The 17912-nt window shown below is 39.5% G+C and overlaps 1 protein-coding gene and 1 non-coding gene across 2 annotated transcripts; one reads left to right on the forward strand and one right to left on the reverse strand.

Moving 5' to 3' along the window:
- Positions 1–2732: 2732 nt before the first annotated feature.
- On the reverse strand, positions 2733–2804 carry LOC127690311 (small nucleolar RNA SNORD50). The gene has a single exon (XR_007979039.1). It is a non-coding gene; the product is annotated as a small nucleolar RNA SNORD50 (small nucleolar RNA).
- Positions 2805–11593: 8789 nt separating this feature from the next.
- Positions 11594–17579, forward strand: LOC127690204 (tripartite motif-containing protein 43C-like). Its single transcript, XM_052189749.1, has 6 exons — positions 11594–12001; positions 12570–12665; positions 13406–13639; positions 14674–14696; positions 15385–15476; positions 17086–17579. The coding sequence occupies exons 1-6, from the start codon at positions 11594–11596 to the stop codon at positions 17577–17579; spliced, it is 1347 nt and encodes a 448-aa protein (XP_052045709.1).
- The last annotated feature ends 333 nt before the right edge of the window (positions 17580–17912 follow it).

Here is a 17912-nt window from a genome sequence, read left to right on the forward strand (position 1 = left end):
GGGGGAATCTCCACTCTCTAAGCGGTGGAGAGTGGTGTTAGGGTGAGGGACTGTGCGAGGCTGGAACCAGGAGTGCCTGGATTAAAGGTGTGTACTGTCAACACCCAGGTTCTTTGAACTGCAGCCATCTCTCCAGCCGCAGACCCACACCCCAGTTTTTTTTAAGACTTGAGTCTCTATTGAGCTCTCAGGTAGGTTGCTTAACAAGCTAGATGTCAGGGATGATAACTAGTATAAGCCCTTTATTAACAAAAAGATTTATTCAGTCAGAATCTATAATTAAAAGGTTTAGTCAAAAATGTCATCCAGTGTGTATTAAAAGGTTTGAGTTATTAAATTTAATGGAAACTAATTTTACTTCCCACTAAAACGATTCCTTGTTTGGACTTGCCTCTTGTTCAGGTCAATAATAAGGATGGCTCAATGGTCAAATGTGCTTACTCATTTCAGGACCCAAGTTCAGGACCCAGCTCCCTCACAGCATCTGAACTCTAGCATGAGATTCAGCACCCCCTTCTGTCCTAAAAGTGCAATTACACACGTAAACATAACACCCCTAATCCCCAACCTATAAAAACTGACCATGTTTCTCTTTCAATGTACAATAAACACATCAAATTATTATCACAGTTTCTTACTGAAAACCATTGCAATTTGAACTCATCTACTCAGAAACTACAATGTACTTAGCATTCAGCCTTATCTTGCATTCCATTTCTTCCCATCCCATTAATACCAAGATCCCATTGTATCACAAATACATCTGAAACCATACCATGCTTTATTCATGCAGTTCCTTAAGGCTAGCTGTATGTTTCCTAAAGTTCAACTGTTTTGGCCTCCATTTGTTTAATCCTTTAATAGGAAGGATTCTCTGGCTAGCTTGGTGACACCTACCTGTAATCTACAGTTGGGAGGCAGGATTGCCAAAAATTCCTAAGACCAGTTTGGTGTGAAGGAGCTCCAGGTCTAAACAGTGATGCACTCTTCCAAAGTAATCAACCAACATAGAAAATCTTCACTTGTGTTTTCTATTTCTGTAAGGTTGCTTTTGATTTTATTCAGCATTGTGTATATATATATAGGTTTTTTGGATTTGGTTTTTTCATGACAGGTTTTCCCTGTATAGATCTGGCTATCTTAGAACTCACTCTGTAGACCAGGCTGGCCTCAAACTCAGAAATCCACCTGCCTCTGCCTCCCAGAGTGCTGGGATTAAAGGCTTGCACCACCACTGCCCAGCATGAATTTCCTGAGCCTGGTCTACAGAGTGAGTTCCAGGACAGCCAGGGTCACACAGAAAAACTCTGTCTCGAAAAACCCAAAATAAAGATAAAAAAAAGGGAAATTCATATTTCTTCAAATAAATAAAAAGGAGGCACAACAAATAACATGTGATATAGCAAAACAGAATGTAGGAACAAGGAAAAAAAACAGTATCAAACAGAATTCTGACATCCTAAAAAATAAGCTACCTGACTAAACATTCAGCTGCACCTAATGTAGAGAATCCACAAAGAACTTTGTATCCACAGGAAAACTCATTTTTCAAATGTAGCAAGTTTTCACCAATGCTACCAGGAAAACTTAACATATATAGGGGGAAAAAAACAACACAAACTAGATTCCTGGTGCTTAGTGTGAAAAATCATTTTAAGACCTTGACTTTAATAATAAACTAGGTAGAGGGGTGGACTGACATGCTTTTAATCCAAGAGTTGGGGAGGCAGGAGGATCGAGTTCAAGATCAGCCAAGTTCAGAGTTCAGATAGCCAGGGATACTGAGAACTGTCATGAAAAGTGTTACCACAAAGCAACGGCATACCAGAAGAATTTATCCATAACCAGTGACACTACTTTATATAGGTAACAAAAAATTGAAGTCTACCAATTTTATAATATTCTAAGGGTAGGCATGGTGGCTTTTTCTTTAAACTGAGGCCATCTCTATAGCTGAGTATCAGGACAATTTTGAGATACTGTTGCCAATAAAAAAAATCAAGTTCAACCCTTGTCAATTACCACAAAGGAAAATGGAAGTATGCAGCAGTTAAGAATTTAGAAATTAAAGCCCACTTATTCTTACTGCTTGGGAAGCAGAGACAGGTGGAATAAAGACCAATCAGTCAAAGATCATTAGCTCTGAAAACTCAATAACCATGGAAGTGGAACATGTACCAGGGCACTCTGGTTAATCTTCTGACACAAACTGAATTGAAGAAATACATGCAACTGGATGTTTATTGCAGCATTCTCAAATATCCACTGTGGGATGCCTAAGGAAATAGCTCACGATCAAGTTTATAATCACTGAGATGGTGACCTGCTGCTTTAAGTTCATGATTGCATTCACTATGCTAAGTCTGTACAGCTGTGTCAGCTCACCACAACCTTCACAGAACAGAGTACCCTCAATGGATTGGCAAAACAATCCATTTACATACAGCCCACAAAAAATGTACAAGAATCAACTCTGCAGGCCATACCAGATGCTGTCCTGATCACTAGACAGATTAACAGGGACAGCCAGGGCCATGGAGACCCCATCTCAAACATCCCAGTACTAATACTGTGCATTTTCTTCTTGTCTCTGCCTTTTCTGGATGTTTATCACATCTAGTTTTCATTCTCAAATCTTGTGTCACTGGCCCTAAAAATAAAAAACAAAGAAACACAGGCATTACATAACTGCCAAAATTAAAACAGAACACAACAGACCTTTGTAATGGTCCATCTCAGAAGCCAGATCCATAGTTGTGGTTTTTCAAAAGGAATTCAGGTTCATGATAGGATTATCATAGACTAGACCAACTTCATTAAGTTCAACACAGGGCTGGAAAGATGGCTCAGCAGGGAAGAGCACCAACTGTTCTTCCAAAGGTCCTGAGTTCAAACACCAGCAAGCACATGGTGACTCACAGCCATCCTTACACATATCTGATGATGCCTTCTTCCGGTGCTTCTGAAGACAGCTTCAGTGTACTTATACATAAAAATAAATAAGTCTTTAAAACAAACCAAAAAAAAAAGTTCAGCAGAAAACAAACCAGAGAAGCACTCACATGCACTCCTGCTCTAGGATCTTTACAGGCCACAGACATCCCAATGGGTTGGCATTCCCTGCTGGCAGAAAGAAAGAAGTACAGTGACACACTATTAATATGAACTGCATAGAAAGAGTAAACAAGACCACTTCACTAAAGCACAATGATCTTCTCTCAGAAGCTGTATTTGTCTTCAGGTCATCAACTTCTGGATATAGTTCATCACTGTTCAGACCAGGTACGTCCCACAACTTTAATTTGTACCCTATGCATTCACTACAGTCATTCCAAATTGAAAAAGCAAGGGTAGTTGGTTGGCTTTAGTTTACCAGCACTATTTCAGAAAACATTTACAGGAAGCTGATGCTAATTCACAATGGTAAAAATGTATGCTGACAAAAATATAAATCTAGGTTTCTTACACACCTTTCAAAAGAGTCAGGTTTTAATCAAGTTACTTTCTGTTACAAATTCTCTTGGATGCTATGGGCTCCCCTCCACCTAAGGAAAAGAAACAAATTCTAAGCAGCACACTCCACTTCCTATTGCTCTAATACTTCAAGTAGAAAACTAAGCTATATTGCCCTTAACTTGGCATCGTTTTGCAGCTGTTTTGACCATATGAGGAATGATGTCGCCATTGTTCAGGTGAGAGGATTTGTGTTTCTCTTGGGTGTCACCAGTACCTTCTGAATAGCACAAGAGGCCTAGCATATTTTTCTGCAAGCCCTGCTGTATAAGAACCCACCCAAGGTCGGACCAAGGAACCAGAAAGCAAGCAGCCTTCAACCAGGCTGTCCAGTCCCAATCTCCCCAGGACCTAGGCTCCAATCCAGAAATCCCTTTTGCTGCTGCACATTTCCCCTAGGAAGTTTACATGGGTACCCTGCTCCACAGACCCAGAGCCTCTAAATTCACTTTGCATGTCCACATTTTGGTTGACCCTCCGGGCACTTAAACCACACACCTACAGAAAAGAAGGAATGCTTAGCTTTCCAAGCAGCTCCCATTATACCTTCAGTTGAGGGAAATGGAGGATGCCCCTCCCTCTAGCACCGATTGGACGGAAGAACACATGGGCGTGGCCTTTCCTGGAGCACTGTCTGGAGCTGTTCTCAGTGGTCTTTTCTTCCAGGGCATTCCAGGGCATGGTGAGCACCTGCCAAGTGCCTATCCTGTTCTGTGTGCACTACCACAGGCTCCGCACCACCTGTCTATTCCAAGTCTGGAGACCCACTGAACTTGATGTGGAGTGGGAGTGGCGCCAGAATTCAAAGGAACAACAGCAGTTGGAGGTGAGGTCTCCTCCGACTTCCAGCCTAGTTGGTTGGCACACATGGTTGGCAGCTGGGAGTGGCCTTGACCTCACCCTAACTGTAGCCCAGATGGCAGGGGCACCTCTGAAGGGACCTTGGAGGACATAACTATGCAGGTGAAACCAAGCAGCCCTGCTCATGTATGCACATGTATGTGGAGGATGAAGGACAGCCTTAAGTGTTGTCCCACGAACACCATTTTTTTTCCTTTGAGAAAGGGTCTTTTATTGATCTGGAGCTCACAAATGAGGCTAGACTGGCTGAGCACAAGGAGATCCTCCAGCTCCCAGCTCTGAAACTATAACCATGTGCCACAACGAACATCTTTTTTTTTTATGTGGTTCTGGGAGTGAATCGATCTTGGGTACATGGGCTTGCAAAGAAAATGCTTTACTGAGCCATATACACAGTCACATTATTAGGTTTTTTTGTTTTGTCTTGTTTTGTTTTTTTTGTTTTTTGTTTTTGGTTTGTTGTTATTGTTGTTGTTTTGGGACAGGGTTTCTCTGTGTAGTCCTGGCTGTCCTGGAAGTCACTCAATAGACCAGATTGGCCTTGAACTCAGAAATCTGCCTGTCTCTGCCTCCCAAGTGCTAGGATTACAGGCGTGAGCCACCATGCCTGGCTCAGAATTAAGTTTTTAAGGTTACTAGATGAATGTCATTTTCTAAATGATTTTGGTATGTCTTTTTAATCTTTTTTAAAAAAAGATTTATTTATTTCATCATAAATAAATAAGTAAATAAACAAACACAATAAAGTACACTGTATCTGTCTTCAGACACACCAGAAGAGGGCACTAGATCTCATTACAAGATGGTTGTGAGCAACTGTGTGGTTGCTGTTAATTGAACTCAGGACCTCTGGAAAAGCAGTCAGTGCTCTTAACTGCTGAGCCATCTCTCTAAACCTGTAGCTTAAATATTCTGTGTTAACACTCATCGCAATAACAAGAGAATTTAGATAAGGAATCATGGTATGCACTCACTAATAAGTGGATATTAACCTAGAAAACTGGAATACCCAAAATATAATCCACACATCAAATGAGGTACAAGAAGAAAGGAGGAGTGGCCCCTTGTTCTGGAAAGACTCAGTGAAGCAGTATTCGGCAAAACCAGAACGGGGAAGTGGGAAGGGATGGGTGAGAGGACAGGGGAAGAGAAGGGGGCTTACGGGACTTTCGGGGAGTGGGGGGCTAGAAAAGGGGAAATCATTTGAAATGTAAATAAAAAATTATATCGAATAAAAAATAATTAAATAAAAAAATAAAAAAAATAAAAACACAAAGGAGGCAAAGAGTTTTCTAGAGCTTCTCCATTTTCATAGGTTTTTTTTCAGTCTATAATAAATAGGACAATAAATTTCTTTCTGATTCAAAAAAAAATGATCTCATTTCCTATTTCCAGTTAGTAATCAGAGTCAGAATGGTGCTTCAGGAAGGTCACCATATTTTGTGAATAGGCATTACACAGACACCTTAGGCCATGTGTACATTTGTGTGCCTATGACAATATGGCAGGAGCAGAAGGAGGTCCTGAGTTCAAATCCCAGTAACCACATGGTGGCTCACAATCATTAGTAATGAGATCTGATGCCCTCTTTTGGGGTATCTAAAGACAGCTACAGTATATTTGCATATAATAAAAAATAAATCTTTAACAAAGATGTCTGTTTTTCAGATAATGCAATATTAAGAACTGTTTCTAAGGGAACAAGCAAACAATTAAATGAACTATATATTGTTATAACTTTTGAAACCACTAGAGCCAAACACTTGTGTGGAAGGAAACAGCAAGCAATTCATGTTACAAGTCAGGGATGTGCAAGCCTCAGCTTACTCCACAACTCCTGCAGACCTTCAAATTCTGTAACACCTGGGTGATTTCACACTATCAGTTCCAGCTGCAGTACCAGGTACAGCCTTAGCTATCTCTGGAACACAACTTCTTTGTACTCTGAGAAAACACTTCCTAGAAGATTTCACCTCAGTGATGCTGGCCTTTTTTTAATCCCCTCTAATTTCGTAGCTCCAGCTAACCAGCATCAATTACCCCAATAGTCCCTTCTATTTCTGACTCTAAAGCCAGGTCTAAGTGACAGAAGCTGCTGAGTTCTGCTGCACGAAGGATATGGGGCATGGCCCCCTTGTTCTCTTTCATTATCACTAGCTTTCTGTTTGCCACCTGCTTCACTGCCTAAACTTGTCTGTACTGGAACTTGTTCTGTACATATTTGGGGGGGGGATTTTGTTTTTTTTGAGACAGGGTTTCTCTGTATAGCTCTGGGTGTCCTGGAACTCACTCTGTAGACCAGGCTGGCTCGAACTCAGAAATCTGCCTACCTCTGCCTCCCAGAGTGCTGGGATTACAGGCGTGTGCCACCTCCGCCCGGCTTGTTCTGTACATTTATCTCTGAGATCTGCATGGCGCTGTGTCCTTAATGTGGAGATTGAAGGTGTGTATCACTATGCCTGGATCTAAATTTAGCTGGGGGGGATCTTGCTCCAAGATCACCACTCCCTTTGTTTAATGTAATAGCCTAGAAATCACGATCAAGCTCCATTTCGCTTCCTAGTGCAACCCCTTTTGTTGTTTTGTTTTTGTTGTTGTCTGTTTCTAGGTTGTTTTTTTTTTTTTTTTTTTTTTTTTTTCTAGACTGAGTTCCTCAGTATATTCCTGGATGTCCTTGAACTAAGTCTGTAGACCAGGCTGGCCCCAAACTTAGAAATTCGCCTGCATCTGCTTTCCAAGTGCTGGGATTAAAGGCCTGCACCACCACTGGCCAGCTGGCGCCCCCTTTAATACTTGAATAAAACATTTTATATTTTTTCTTTCAAAGCTTTCTATACTTGTTCAAATAACTCTTCATGAGACTTAATTAGAGAACAAAGTCCATGCTGGGCATTTTTGAGACTTCCATGCAATTGACAAGAGACGCGTCAATGCAATTAATCTGAGTCTCTTCAACCTACCCTCAGGCAGACTCTTAAAAGTAGGGAAGATAAAAGCCTAGGGCAAAAGGCAGGCACATTTTCCCACTAAATACGACAAGAACAGCTTCTAGGCCTCATACTGACATTCTTTTCCCACAGTTCAAATCACCTTCAGCACCAATGTCTTCCATATTCCTACTAGAATGGTTCACTAAGCCCAACTTAAAGCACTTCACTGCTTTCCACAACCAAAGTCACCAAATCAACATTCTTCCAAACAAAAACATGAAAACGCTTATCACAGTAATACTCTAGGCCCCAGTACCAACTTCTGTATCAGTCATGATTCTCTAGAGTTAGAGCAATTATGGAATGTCTCTACATATTAAAGGAATTTGTTGTCTGCAGTGCATCAAACCCAATAATGGGCAGCTGTAAATGGGAAACCTGCTTCATGAGAAAAATTTATTTTCAAGGAAAAAAAAGAAATGCCTAGGAAATCAACAGGCTATTCCCTTGGGTATGTCTATGAGGGCCTTTCAGAGAACAAGAGGGAATAGCCATCCTGTGAGCATCAATCCAATAGATTAGGCACACAGGAATAAAAGAAAGGAGTGAGTGAGGGCAGGCAGTCTGCTTCTCTGCTCTTTGGCTGCTGAGGTGAAGACCTTAGCTCTGACACCTAGACAAAGAATTAGCCTGTATCAGGGATAAGCTTTCTAACTGATCACCCAATACAAAGTGCTCAGCCCTTGTGATGACTGTTCTTGATAGTAATTTGACTACATCTGGAATTAAGTATAACTCAAGTGGCTAGAATTTTTCTTGTGAGGATTTTTCCCCTCTTGACTAAATCATTTGAGGAGGAAAAAAACTACCCAAACCATGACATTTTGAACTTTGAGAATCTACCTAAAATCCTAGCTGAAGCTCTGGTAACCACCTCTGTGAAGGACCTGTAAGAAAGGAAGAGAGATGAAAAACTATGGAATTTATTTTAACTAAGAACATATTAAAAAATAAACCATCCAGATGCAAAGCATGCAAAAGCCTGACTGAGATGTGGAAGGTTCCTAGTTATTTCACATCTACAACATTAACACACAACTGTTTGGTTAATGTGAACTCAACAGATTGGGAGCTAGGCATCTTTGAAGTCTACTGTCACTATACGCAGTCAAAAGTAGACAGAGGGAGATTCATGCATTTTCCACCTTTTAGAACCGAAAGTCGAGTTAGTAAATGGGGTAGACTTGGAAGAGGTAGCAGTTGAGATCAATATGAGCAAAAGAAGTTGTAAAAATCCTCCAAAGAACTAAAAAGAAGTTCATGTTGATATTTGTTAGAATGAGAGATTAATGATGTCACCATTGATGAAAATCAAAGTATCAAAGTATAAGCACATTGCATAATATGTAGTTACAGTAAAACAGTGTTGTAAAATTACTAATATTTTTCTTTAGAAAATTTCTCACTGCACATTCTAGGAAAGCCTTTAACTAGAAATCCTCCTGGTTCAGCATTCTAATTCCGTGAACTCTGGGTAAAGGTGTGAGCTACCACAATAAACTATACAGTGATTCAGCAAATCCCTTGGGGGAGATTTGCTTGTGGAGATTGGTCAAGGTGTTAGTTCAATCTTCCAATCCATTTAGATAATCCCACTTAGAGAAGCTCACCCATTGGAAGCATCAGTAAAAGCCACCATGGGCGGAAGTGGGAGTGGCCTTTCGAGACTCTAAGCACAGTCCTATGGCCCACCAGATTCATTCTATTTCAGATCAGACCACAGTGTGCTTTCAACCTTCCGGTCCAGACACTGCTAGACCCCTGCGCTCTGAGGATCTGATCTCAGAACTGAGCCAGTATTGTATTGCTACCAAGCATTGCTGAGCACGGGGATAATTGCTTGGGTAAGTGCACAATTTACAAGAGAAAATTCCTTCATAGTCTCTATTTTTAACTGAATAAAAACAGGTGTTTGCTTAGAAGTTATATTTTGCTATTCAGCAAAACTTGATTCAGTTTGCCTTTGGATTTCTTTCTTGGGATATAATGTGGCTTAAGGTTATAGATAATTTTAAATTTATCAGTATGCACATTTTAGTTGATCTGATGTATTATATTGAAAGATAGTTTCATGATACTTTTCAATTTTGTGCTTTGTCTAAATTTTAAATATTTCAAGAGCATTTTATGCTTAACAAATGCCCTGAATAGTTTAAGGACATTGGAATTTAAAGATATCTAGGAAAGTATAGAAATAAAAACTCAATTTTCAGCAAAAGACTTTTCTTTGTTCTTCTGTTACAAATTACAGGAGAAGCCAGGCGTTGGTGGTGCACACCTTTAATCCCAGCACTTGGGAGGCAGAGGCAGGCAGATTTGAGTTCAAGGCAAGCCTGGTCTACAGAGTGAGTTCCTGGATAGCCAGGGCTATACAGAGAAACCCTGTCTCGAAAAAAACCAAATCCAAAAAACCCCCCAAAATAAAATAAAATAAATTACAGGAGGGAAGATCTCACAGTATAAATGGGTACTTAAGTGTACGATCATGGTAGAATTGGCTATTCCTGCTAGTGTTGGGTATGTTAGATTAGAAGGTTACATGTAATTAAAGTAGAGAAAACTAACCACTCTCTTATTCATAAGAGTACATTCTGGTTAAAATCTGGTGCAATTTTTCATTTCTGTATTTCATCTGGGTTATCTTTGTGTTCTTGTTTTGTAGTGAAATGTCTAATGTACAAAAAAAAACATGCCAAAGGAAAACATAACCATTAACTAAATTAAGGAAGGCAGCATTAAAGTCCCAATGTTTTTGCTAATCCAATTGTTGATAATATTGATAGTGGAATTGGAAATACACCAAACCTCCAGCTAAACCCATTTGATTCCCTGTATGTCCAACTGTAGTAGCTTAATTATTTTGACAAAAATTTGTTGCAATCAAACTGAGATTCTTTCTTTCTTTTATTTCTTTCTTCCTTTTCTTTTCACTTTTCTTTCTTTACTTTTCTTTCTTTTCTTTTATTTTATTCTTTTTTTTTGAGACAGGATTTCTCTATGTAGATAGCCTTGGGTATCCTGGAACTGAATCTGTAGACAAGGCTGACCTTGAACTCAAATCTGCCTGCCTCTGCCTCCCAAGTGCTGGGATTAAAGGTATGCATCACCACTGCTGGGCCTGAGATTATTTCTATATGTGAAAGTTAAAAGAGATTGGAAATGTGTACCTGTTGGTTAGATAACCAAGCCTCACTTAGAAATGAGGAAGTAAACAAGTATCTACAAAGAATTGCCGTTGGCTGGAGAGATGGCTCAGCAGTTAGGAGCACTGACTGATCTTCCAGAAGTCCTGAGTTCAATTCCCAGCAGCCACAACCATCTTTAATCGGGATCCGAAGCCCTCTTCTGGTGTGTCTGACGACAATGACAGTGTACTAACATATATAAAATATAAATAATCTTAAAAAAGAATTCCCCTTGTGTTCAACCTGAGGGGAGCAGGTTTGCTATAGAAATTAACTGATATATTTTTGAAAATCTATTGGATTAGATTCATTCAATTGGGAAGAACCACACTAAATGTTGGTGAGATCATTCCTCCAGCCCATGGGTTGAGGGCTCCAATGAGGAAAAAGGGGGAAGGGGAGCTGAGGAGCAAGCTTTCCTTTGCTGTTTGCTTCCTGATTTTGGAAGTCATGAGAACAGCTGCCTTGAGCTCCCGCCACCATTTATTCCCCACGTTGATATCCTTGAAGTAGGAGACAGCATAAATTCTTATTTTAGGCATTTTGCAGCAGAAAGAAGTGAGTGATATTTCCCATGAAGATCTAAGGGTTGAGGCAGTAGAATCTAAATAATAAGAAAGTAAGAGTCAGATACCAAACAAAAGTATTTAGTAGAGAAGGCATGAAGTAGTGTGTATTTTCTTGGATAGACAACAAATGCAGGAGCTGTTTTACGCACATGCCTGCAGTGAAAGGCCGGCCTATGGAGCAGAAGGACTTGGATTACTCCTCCGTATGGTATTATTTTCTCTACAACATTGGAGAGGAATGTCTCTGGCCTTTAAAAACATACCAATGTGGGCTGAAGCCTTCAGGAGGAATGTAGATGTTAGATCTAGAATGGTGTCACATCAGTCAATATGTAGGGAAAATTCTTGGGCAAAAATAATATGTCTGTATTGCCATAATCAGAATTTAATCATAAGTTGAATCACATTTTGTCTAGTCCCTTGCTACTCCTCTCTGATCCAATAATAATAATTCTCCTTTTTTCCCCTCAGAAAAATGGAGTCAGACAATTCACAACTCCCCCACGAAATACTCACCTGCTTCATTTGCCAGGGCATCTTTATGGATCCAGTCTTCTTAAGGTGTGGCCATACCTTCTGCAAGGCCTGTCTCATCTTTTCTTTGGAAGACATTGGAATCCCTGACCTCTGCCCTATATGTAGGCAACCATCCCATTGGACATTCATTAATAACAACACTATGAAGATTCTGGTATCCACTGTGAGAGAAAACAGGCTCATGAAGTATTTGATTTCTGAGGAGCACAAGTGCATGACCCACAAGGAGAGAAAGACGACATTCTGTGGTGAGAGCATGGCCCTCCTCTGCCAATTGTGTTCTGACTCCCAGGATCACAGAGGTCACACACACTGCACTATTGGAGCACGTGCTTGTATGCAAATGGTAAGTAATATTTCTGAAAAAAAAAGGCTGAGAGCTTGAGAGAAGGAGGCTTAGCAGACCACAGGGAGATGCGTGTCCTGATTCTGAGGAATCCACTGTACTCCAAATCTTGTCACATTTTAAGCAGGGAATGAGGAATGACTATAAAATGTAAACATTCTTTGAGAGGTGCATACATATAAATATCATTTCTAGGTTCACGATTCATTATATTCATGTCACTGAAAATTATAATCATGGTAAATTTACATCTTTAAAAAGTGAAAATGACATGAGACTAAAATTCCAAAAGTACATTGGAATGAGCGGCTTAGAACCGGGATCCGGGTTGGATGTTAATTATCCAGACAGTTGTCAATTACAGCCCATCACTTTACTTGAGCTCATGGTGGTTGTATTTTGTAATTCTATGGGCTGAAATCTAAAGTTCCATAGTTAATAAAAATAAAAAGAAACAGCACTGTGATCTTTCTTCTAACCTCTCTAAAGTAATTGTGTTCAGTGCTAGAGATTGTCCGCCAGGTAACTCATTATTTATGTAAGGATGACATTTATTTATTTATTACAGCTGAAACTTGAAAAGCAAATGGCATCTTTATTGAAGAAGATCCAAGAACAGCAGGAGACTCTAAATGCAGAGAGGAGAACAATCTTTCAGTGGTTGGTGGGTATGAGACTGATGTGTAAAGTGAACCAGAGGCAGATATCTTGCAATTTGAGGATTATACATGGGATGTGATGCTAGGAAATCTTTTTATATTTACCTTAAATTTGTAAAGGCAAAATCCAATTTTGAACACAGAAACACCTAGCCATCTGGTAGAAAAGTTTGACATTAATGGGCGAATTTCTGAGTGTTCAGCAGAGTACACCAGACTCTATGACTCCACTTGGAATTTTGGTTGCTATGTATATGCAAAGTTGCATTTTTTCTTTTCCTTTCTTTTTTTTTTCTTTTTTTGTTTTTTTGAGACAGGCTTTCCCTGTGTAGCTCTGGCAGTCCTGGAACTTAGTCTGTAGACCAGGCTGGCCTCAAACTCAGAACTCTGCCTGCCTTTGCCTCCCAAGTGCTGGCATTAAAGGCATGTGCTACCACTGCCTGGCCCAAAGTTGCATTTTGAAGTGAACATATTATCAGTCCAAACCTTTTTTCCAGATATCTCAGAATCTCATTTAACAGAAGAAAATGGTAAGGGAAAAAAGAATGGATTTGTTTGCTTCTTCTAATAATAATGAAGAAATGTATAAAATCAAATGACTTACAATTTCTGAAAAGTGGGGACAGTAAATCAGCATGTGCAGCACCCTGATGGGATCCTGTAGGTGAATTTTAAACATAGAAGAATTCAATGGAAAGGACCAAATACTCTCCAGATGTGATCTAGGATGTCCCTTTTCCTTCAGCACTACGTGGCCCTACGGGGGGAAATGATCAAGAAAGAGTATAGCAGACTGTATCCACCCGTCCATGAAGAAGAGAATCAATATATAGAGTGTATGAAAAATCAAAGCAATATTATTTTAGAGGAGCTCAGGAAAAGTGAAGCCATGATGGTCCACAAGAGGAGACAACTAATAGAATTGTATCAGGAGCTGAAGGCCATGTCCCAGAAGCCATTTGAGGTGTTGCTGCTGCAGGTAAGCATGGAACAGTGCTTGAACCAGATTGATTATTTGAGGCCCACACCTATGACTTTTACATCTGAGATCCCTTTCTATATCCCCTGTACTTATTATCAGGTTTTAAGAAAAATCTGGAGAGATAATTTCTGTAATATCCTAAAAAGAGCAAGCTTGTTGACATTGTGTCAGCAGATTCCATATGGAATATCTCATTTATTTGTGTTTGTAGCTTGTGTCTTTGAAACCCCAAATTAAGTGATTCTTGTTACCAAACACGCCATTTTACCTCTACTTGGATGTTAGTGCAGTTTTAAAGTAGTCTACCATAAGTTTGTTCTGTTTGAAAGCTGTGTTTTTGATATTTCTTTGGGAGGTGGGGGATTTGATATATGCTCTTCTTTTGTGGTGTACAATGGCCTCGTATTCACAGGATTCATGAGCCCTAAACCCAAAATTCTAAAGCTGCAGATATGAGCCAACATGTAGGGGTTAGGCCACAATTTTGAAGTACCCTTAATGAAAGTATTCTATGCTTTTTGTCCAAGATCAAAGAATGTCCTCTTTGCAGACAGTTGCATGTTACAAAGTAGTGTATAATTCTTACCCATATGCTTCCCAAATATTCTCACAGCCTGATTTCATTAAGAATTCATTCCATTGTGCAAGTCCACAATGGACTCTGGGGCATGAATATATATTTGCAAGGTGAATTGGTGTAGCAATGACTGACAGTTATATAAAGATAATAAAATTTACATATATATTTATATAATGATATAAAACTTAATGGACTGGAGAGATGACTGAGCAGTTAAGAGCACTGTCTGCTCTTCCAGCAGTCCTGAGTTTAATTCCCAGCAGCCACATGGTGGTTTACAACCATTTGTAATAGGATCTGATGCCCTCTTCTGGTGTGTCTTTAGGGAGCATGAGTGTACTCATATACATAAAATGAATAAATAAATCTCTAAAAAAATCTTTATGTATATATAGATCCACATTCTGGGCTGTTCCTTCAGATATCTAAGCTTCTCTTAATTTGTTTGCAGGATTTGGATGACTTGTTCAGAAGGTGAGTTTAATCCTCAGTGTAAGCCAGGATAACCCTGAACTATTGTTACAAAGATGAACAAGCTCTCTTAGCAATGTACAAATACACTTTATACAGAAAATACTTAGTTATGGATGATGGGTTTGGGATTGTTTTCATGGATATGAAGCCTGTTTGTCTTCACCAGACAGTGTCTTTTCTTTCTCCCTATGAGTGAAGCAGTGTATGTAATGGGCTTGAGCTAAAATTTGTCATTTTCAAATCCTAATCATTGAGGCCCATGGACTGTACTTTCCTGGTAGTAGAAGAAAGGGGCTGGAAGCATGGGAAAGAGGTTGGTAACAGGAAGGGCTTGAGAGAGAGCATCTAAGAGGAAGCCACCCTGTCTCCTGACCATGGGATTTCTTTAATATAAGAAAATGTTCTGTGTGAAAAATGTTCAGGTAAGTGTTTCCTTTTATTGATTTGATTTGTTAGGAATACCTATGTGAGTGCACATGTGTGCAGGACACAGGAGCACTCTCAGGAGTCTTTCCTCTCCTTACACCATGGGTTTCTGAGATTGAACTTCAGTTGTCAGTTTGTATGACAAAGATTTTAATACATACCTTTGTTTGTATGACAAAGGTTTTCAGCTCTGACTGAAGATTTCTCCTCATCACTGGGGTGATATCTGTAGCATAGGCTGATCAATGTCTTCTCCTTGCAGGAGTGAGTCAGTGCAGCTGACACAGGGTATGAAACCAAAACTCAGTGCCCAACCCAATACTGGGTTGACTGTAAGGTTCAACTACTTCCAAGGTGAGTGTCAGCACTGATATAATGACCAGAGGTGCCGTTCAGCAGGGAGATAACCTTTGTACAATGAATATTTTAATTCCCTAAAAAGATATGTCTAGTTAAGCCACATTGTAATCATATTTAGGCACACAGTCATTTTACAAACAAAGATTAATGAATACCAATTAAATGATGTACGTCATTCAGGCTGATAAATATAGTATTTGTCCAATGAGACACACAGAATGATTAATTCAGTACAGTTTAATATATATTAAGCTATCAAGATATTTCTATGTTTTCTATAAAATATTTTAGCAATTGATATTTTTTATTTTGGAGACATTATTTCTCTTTGTCTCCCTGGCTATCCTGGGACTAGCTCTGTAAACTAGGCTGGTCTGGGACTCACAGAGATCCACGTGCCTCTGGCTCCAAAATGCTTTAATTAAAGTCATGTGAAACCATGCTCACCTATCAGTTGAATTTTTTTTAGAGTTTACATATAACATTTATTGCAACGTTCACAACATGTACACAGAAGTTCTCAGAACAAGAAAATATAAAACAGCCCGGGAATCTATCTCATCCTTTAAAAAACATGTTTCTAAAACTAAGTTTAAAAGAATATGGGACTTTCAGGGAGGGGGGAACCAGGAAAGGGGAAATCATTTGAAATGTAAATAAAGAATGTATCTAAAAAATGAATATTTTTAAAACACTTCGATAGTAGATTGACAATATAAGAAACATCTGAAAGTGAATTATACTCCATAGATTAAAATTCACAAGATATAGTGGCGCCCACTTGAAACCCCAATATGAAAAACATGGTATCAGGAGGATTGCCTAAGAGTTTGAGACTAAATAGATTGACATAGTGAGTTCCATGCCAGTCAAGGGTATATAGCAAGAAATCCTATCTCAAAGAAACTACAAAAATGATCATTAAAAAAGAACCCAAACAGACAAAGCCATATATCACAGGCAATAAAAATAAAAAGTAAAATAAGTTGATACAACATGGGGCAGTTTGAATCACACTTGGAGATCAAAATATGGATTGTAACATCACAAGGAAAAATTGTCAGAGGACCATGGTTTAGTTAAATGCAGAAAATTGCTACTAGGGAACAACTTCTAATGCATGCTTAGATTTATCTTTGATACAAATCTTCATAGTGGGATTAAATTGAAACCATAAGATGAGCAATCAAGACCTAGGATTTAGGAATAACATTTCATGGAGACTCTGGGGGGGGTGAGCCTTTGGGGGGGTGGTCCTCATTGCATTGCGCACAGCTTGTTTGCCTGGTGTAACTAAAGCCCCTGACAGAACTGTGCTGTTATTTGCTGTGATTTCCACCTCTGCAGCTTCTAAAGTTTTTCAAAAAATTTTTCATTATGTGTTCATTCTGTTTCTTTGGGAAAACTCTTGACTTTGATTTATCTGGATTATAACTACCCTTCCAGTCTTACACTTTCTATTTTTAAAATCCAGGAAATCTCTAGGGATCTGTCTCTCTGTCCCTGTCTCTGTCTGTCTCTGTCTGTCTCTCTGTCTCTGTCTCTGTCTCTCTCTCCTGACAAATATGAGTATTCGTTTTAACTAAAATGTCTCTTCCCACAGTGAAAATTTTCTTTCAAAATTTAATCATATTCAACTGCAACCCAAGCCTACTTTTTGATGTGAGAAGATTCACCTCTAGACCTTACAATGAAAACCCAGTTCTGGCTGTGCCTGGATCCTATCGTGCTTCCTGGGGAGCAGAGAGCTTCACCACTGGAAAATATTACTGGGAGCTGGATTTGAAGGACCATGAGCAATGGGCTGTAGGGGTCTGTAACAATGTCTGGTTAAAGAAGAGAAACTTTGAGATTGGATCTGAAGGTGCATTTCTTCTTGTATGTTTGAAGGACGATGATCAATACAGCCTCCTCACTACCTGCCCAACATTTCATCACCACATAGAGAAACCAACTGGCCAGGTTGGCGTGTTCCTTGATTGTGAGGGTGGATGTGTGAGTTTCCTGGATGTAGCCAAGAGTTCCCTCATATACAGCTACTGTCCTGGAACTTTCCATTGCACTGTCAGGCCTTACTACTGTACTGTCTATACATGATCATAGGAAGCTGTACCCAGTATGCTTTTCTATGGTAATGTGTCCTCTCTTTATTGTGATTAAATATTGTGATGGTTTGTATATGCTTAGCCCAGGGAGTGGCACTGTTAGAAGGTGTGATCATGTTGGAGTATGTGTCTCACTGCGGGTGTGGGCTTTAAGAACCTTATCTCAGCTGCATGAAAGCCAGTCTTCAACTAGCAGCCTTCAGATGAAGATGTAGAATCCTTAGCTCTGCCTGTACCATGCCTGCCTAGATGTTGCTGTGCTCCCATTTTGATGATAATGGACTGAATATCTGAACCTGTAAGCCAGCCCCAATTAAAAGTTGTC

The sequence above is a fragment of the Apodemus sylvaticus genome, chromosome 7, assembly GCF_947179515.1.
Source record: "Apodemus sylvaticus chromosome 7, mApoSyl1.1, whole genome shotgun sequence".
Taxonomy (NCBI): Eukaryota; Metazoa; Chordata; class Mammalia; order Rodentia; family Muridae; genus Apodemus; species Apodemus sylvaticus.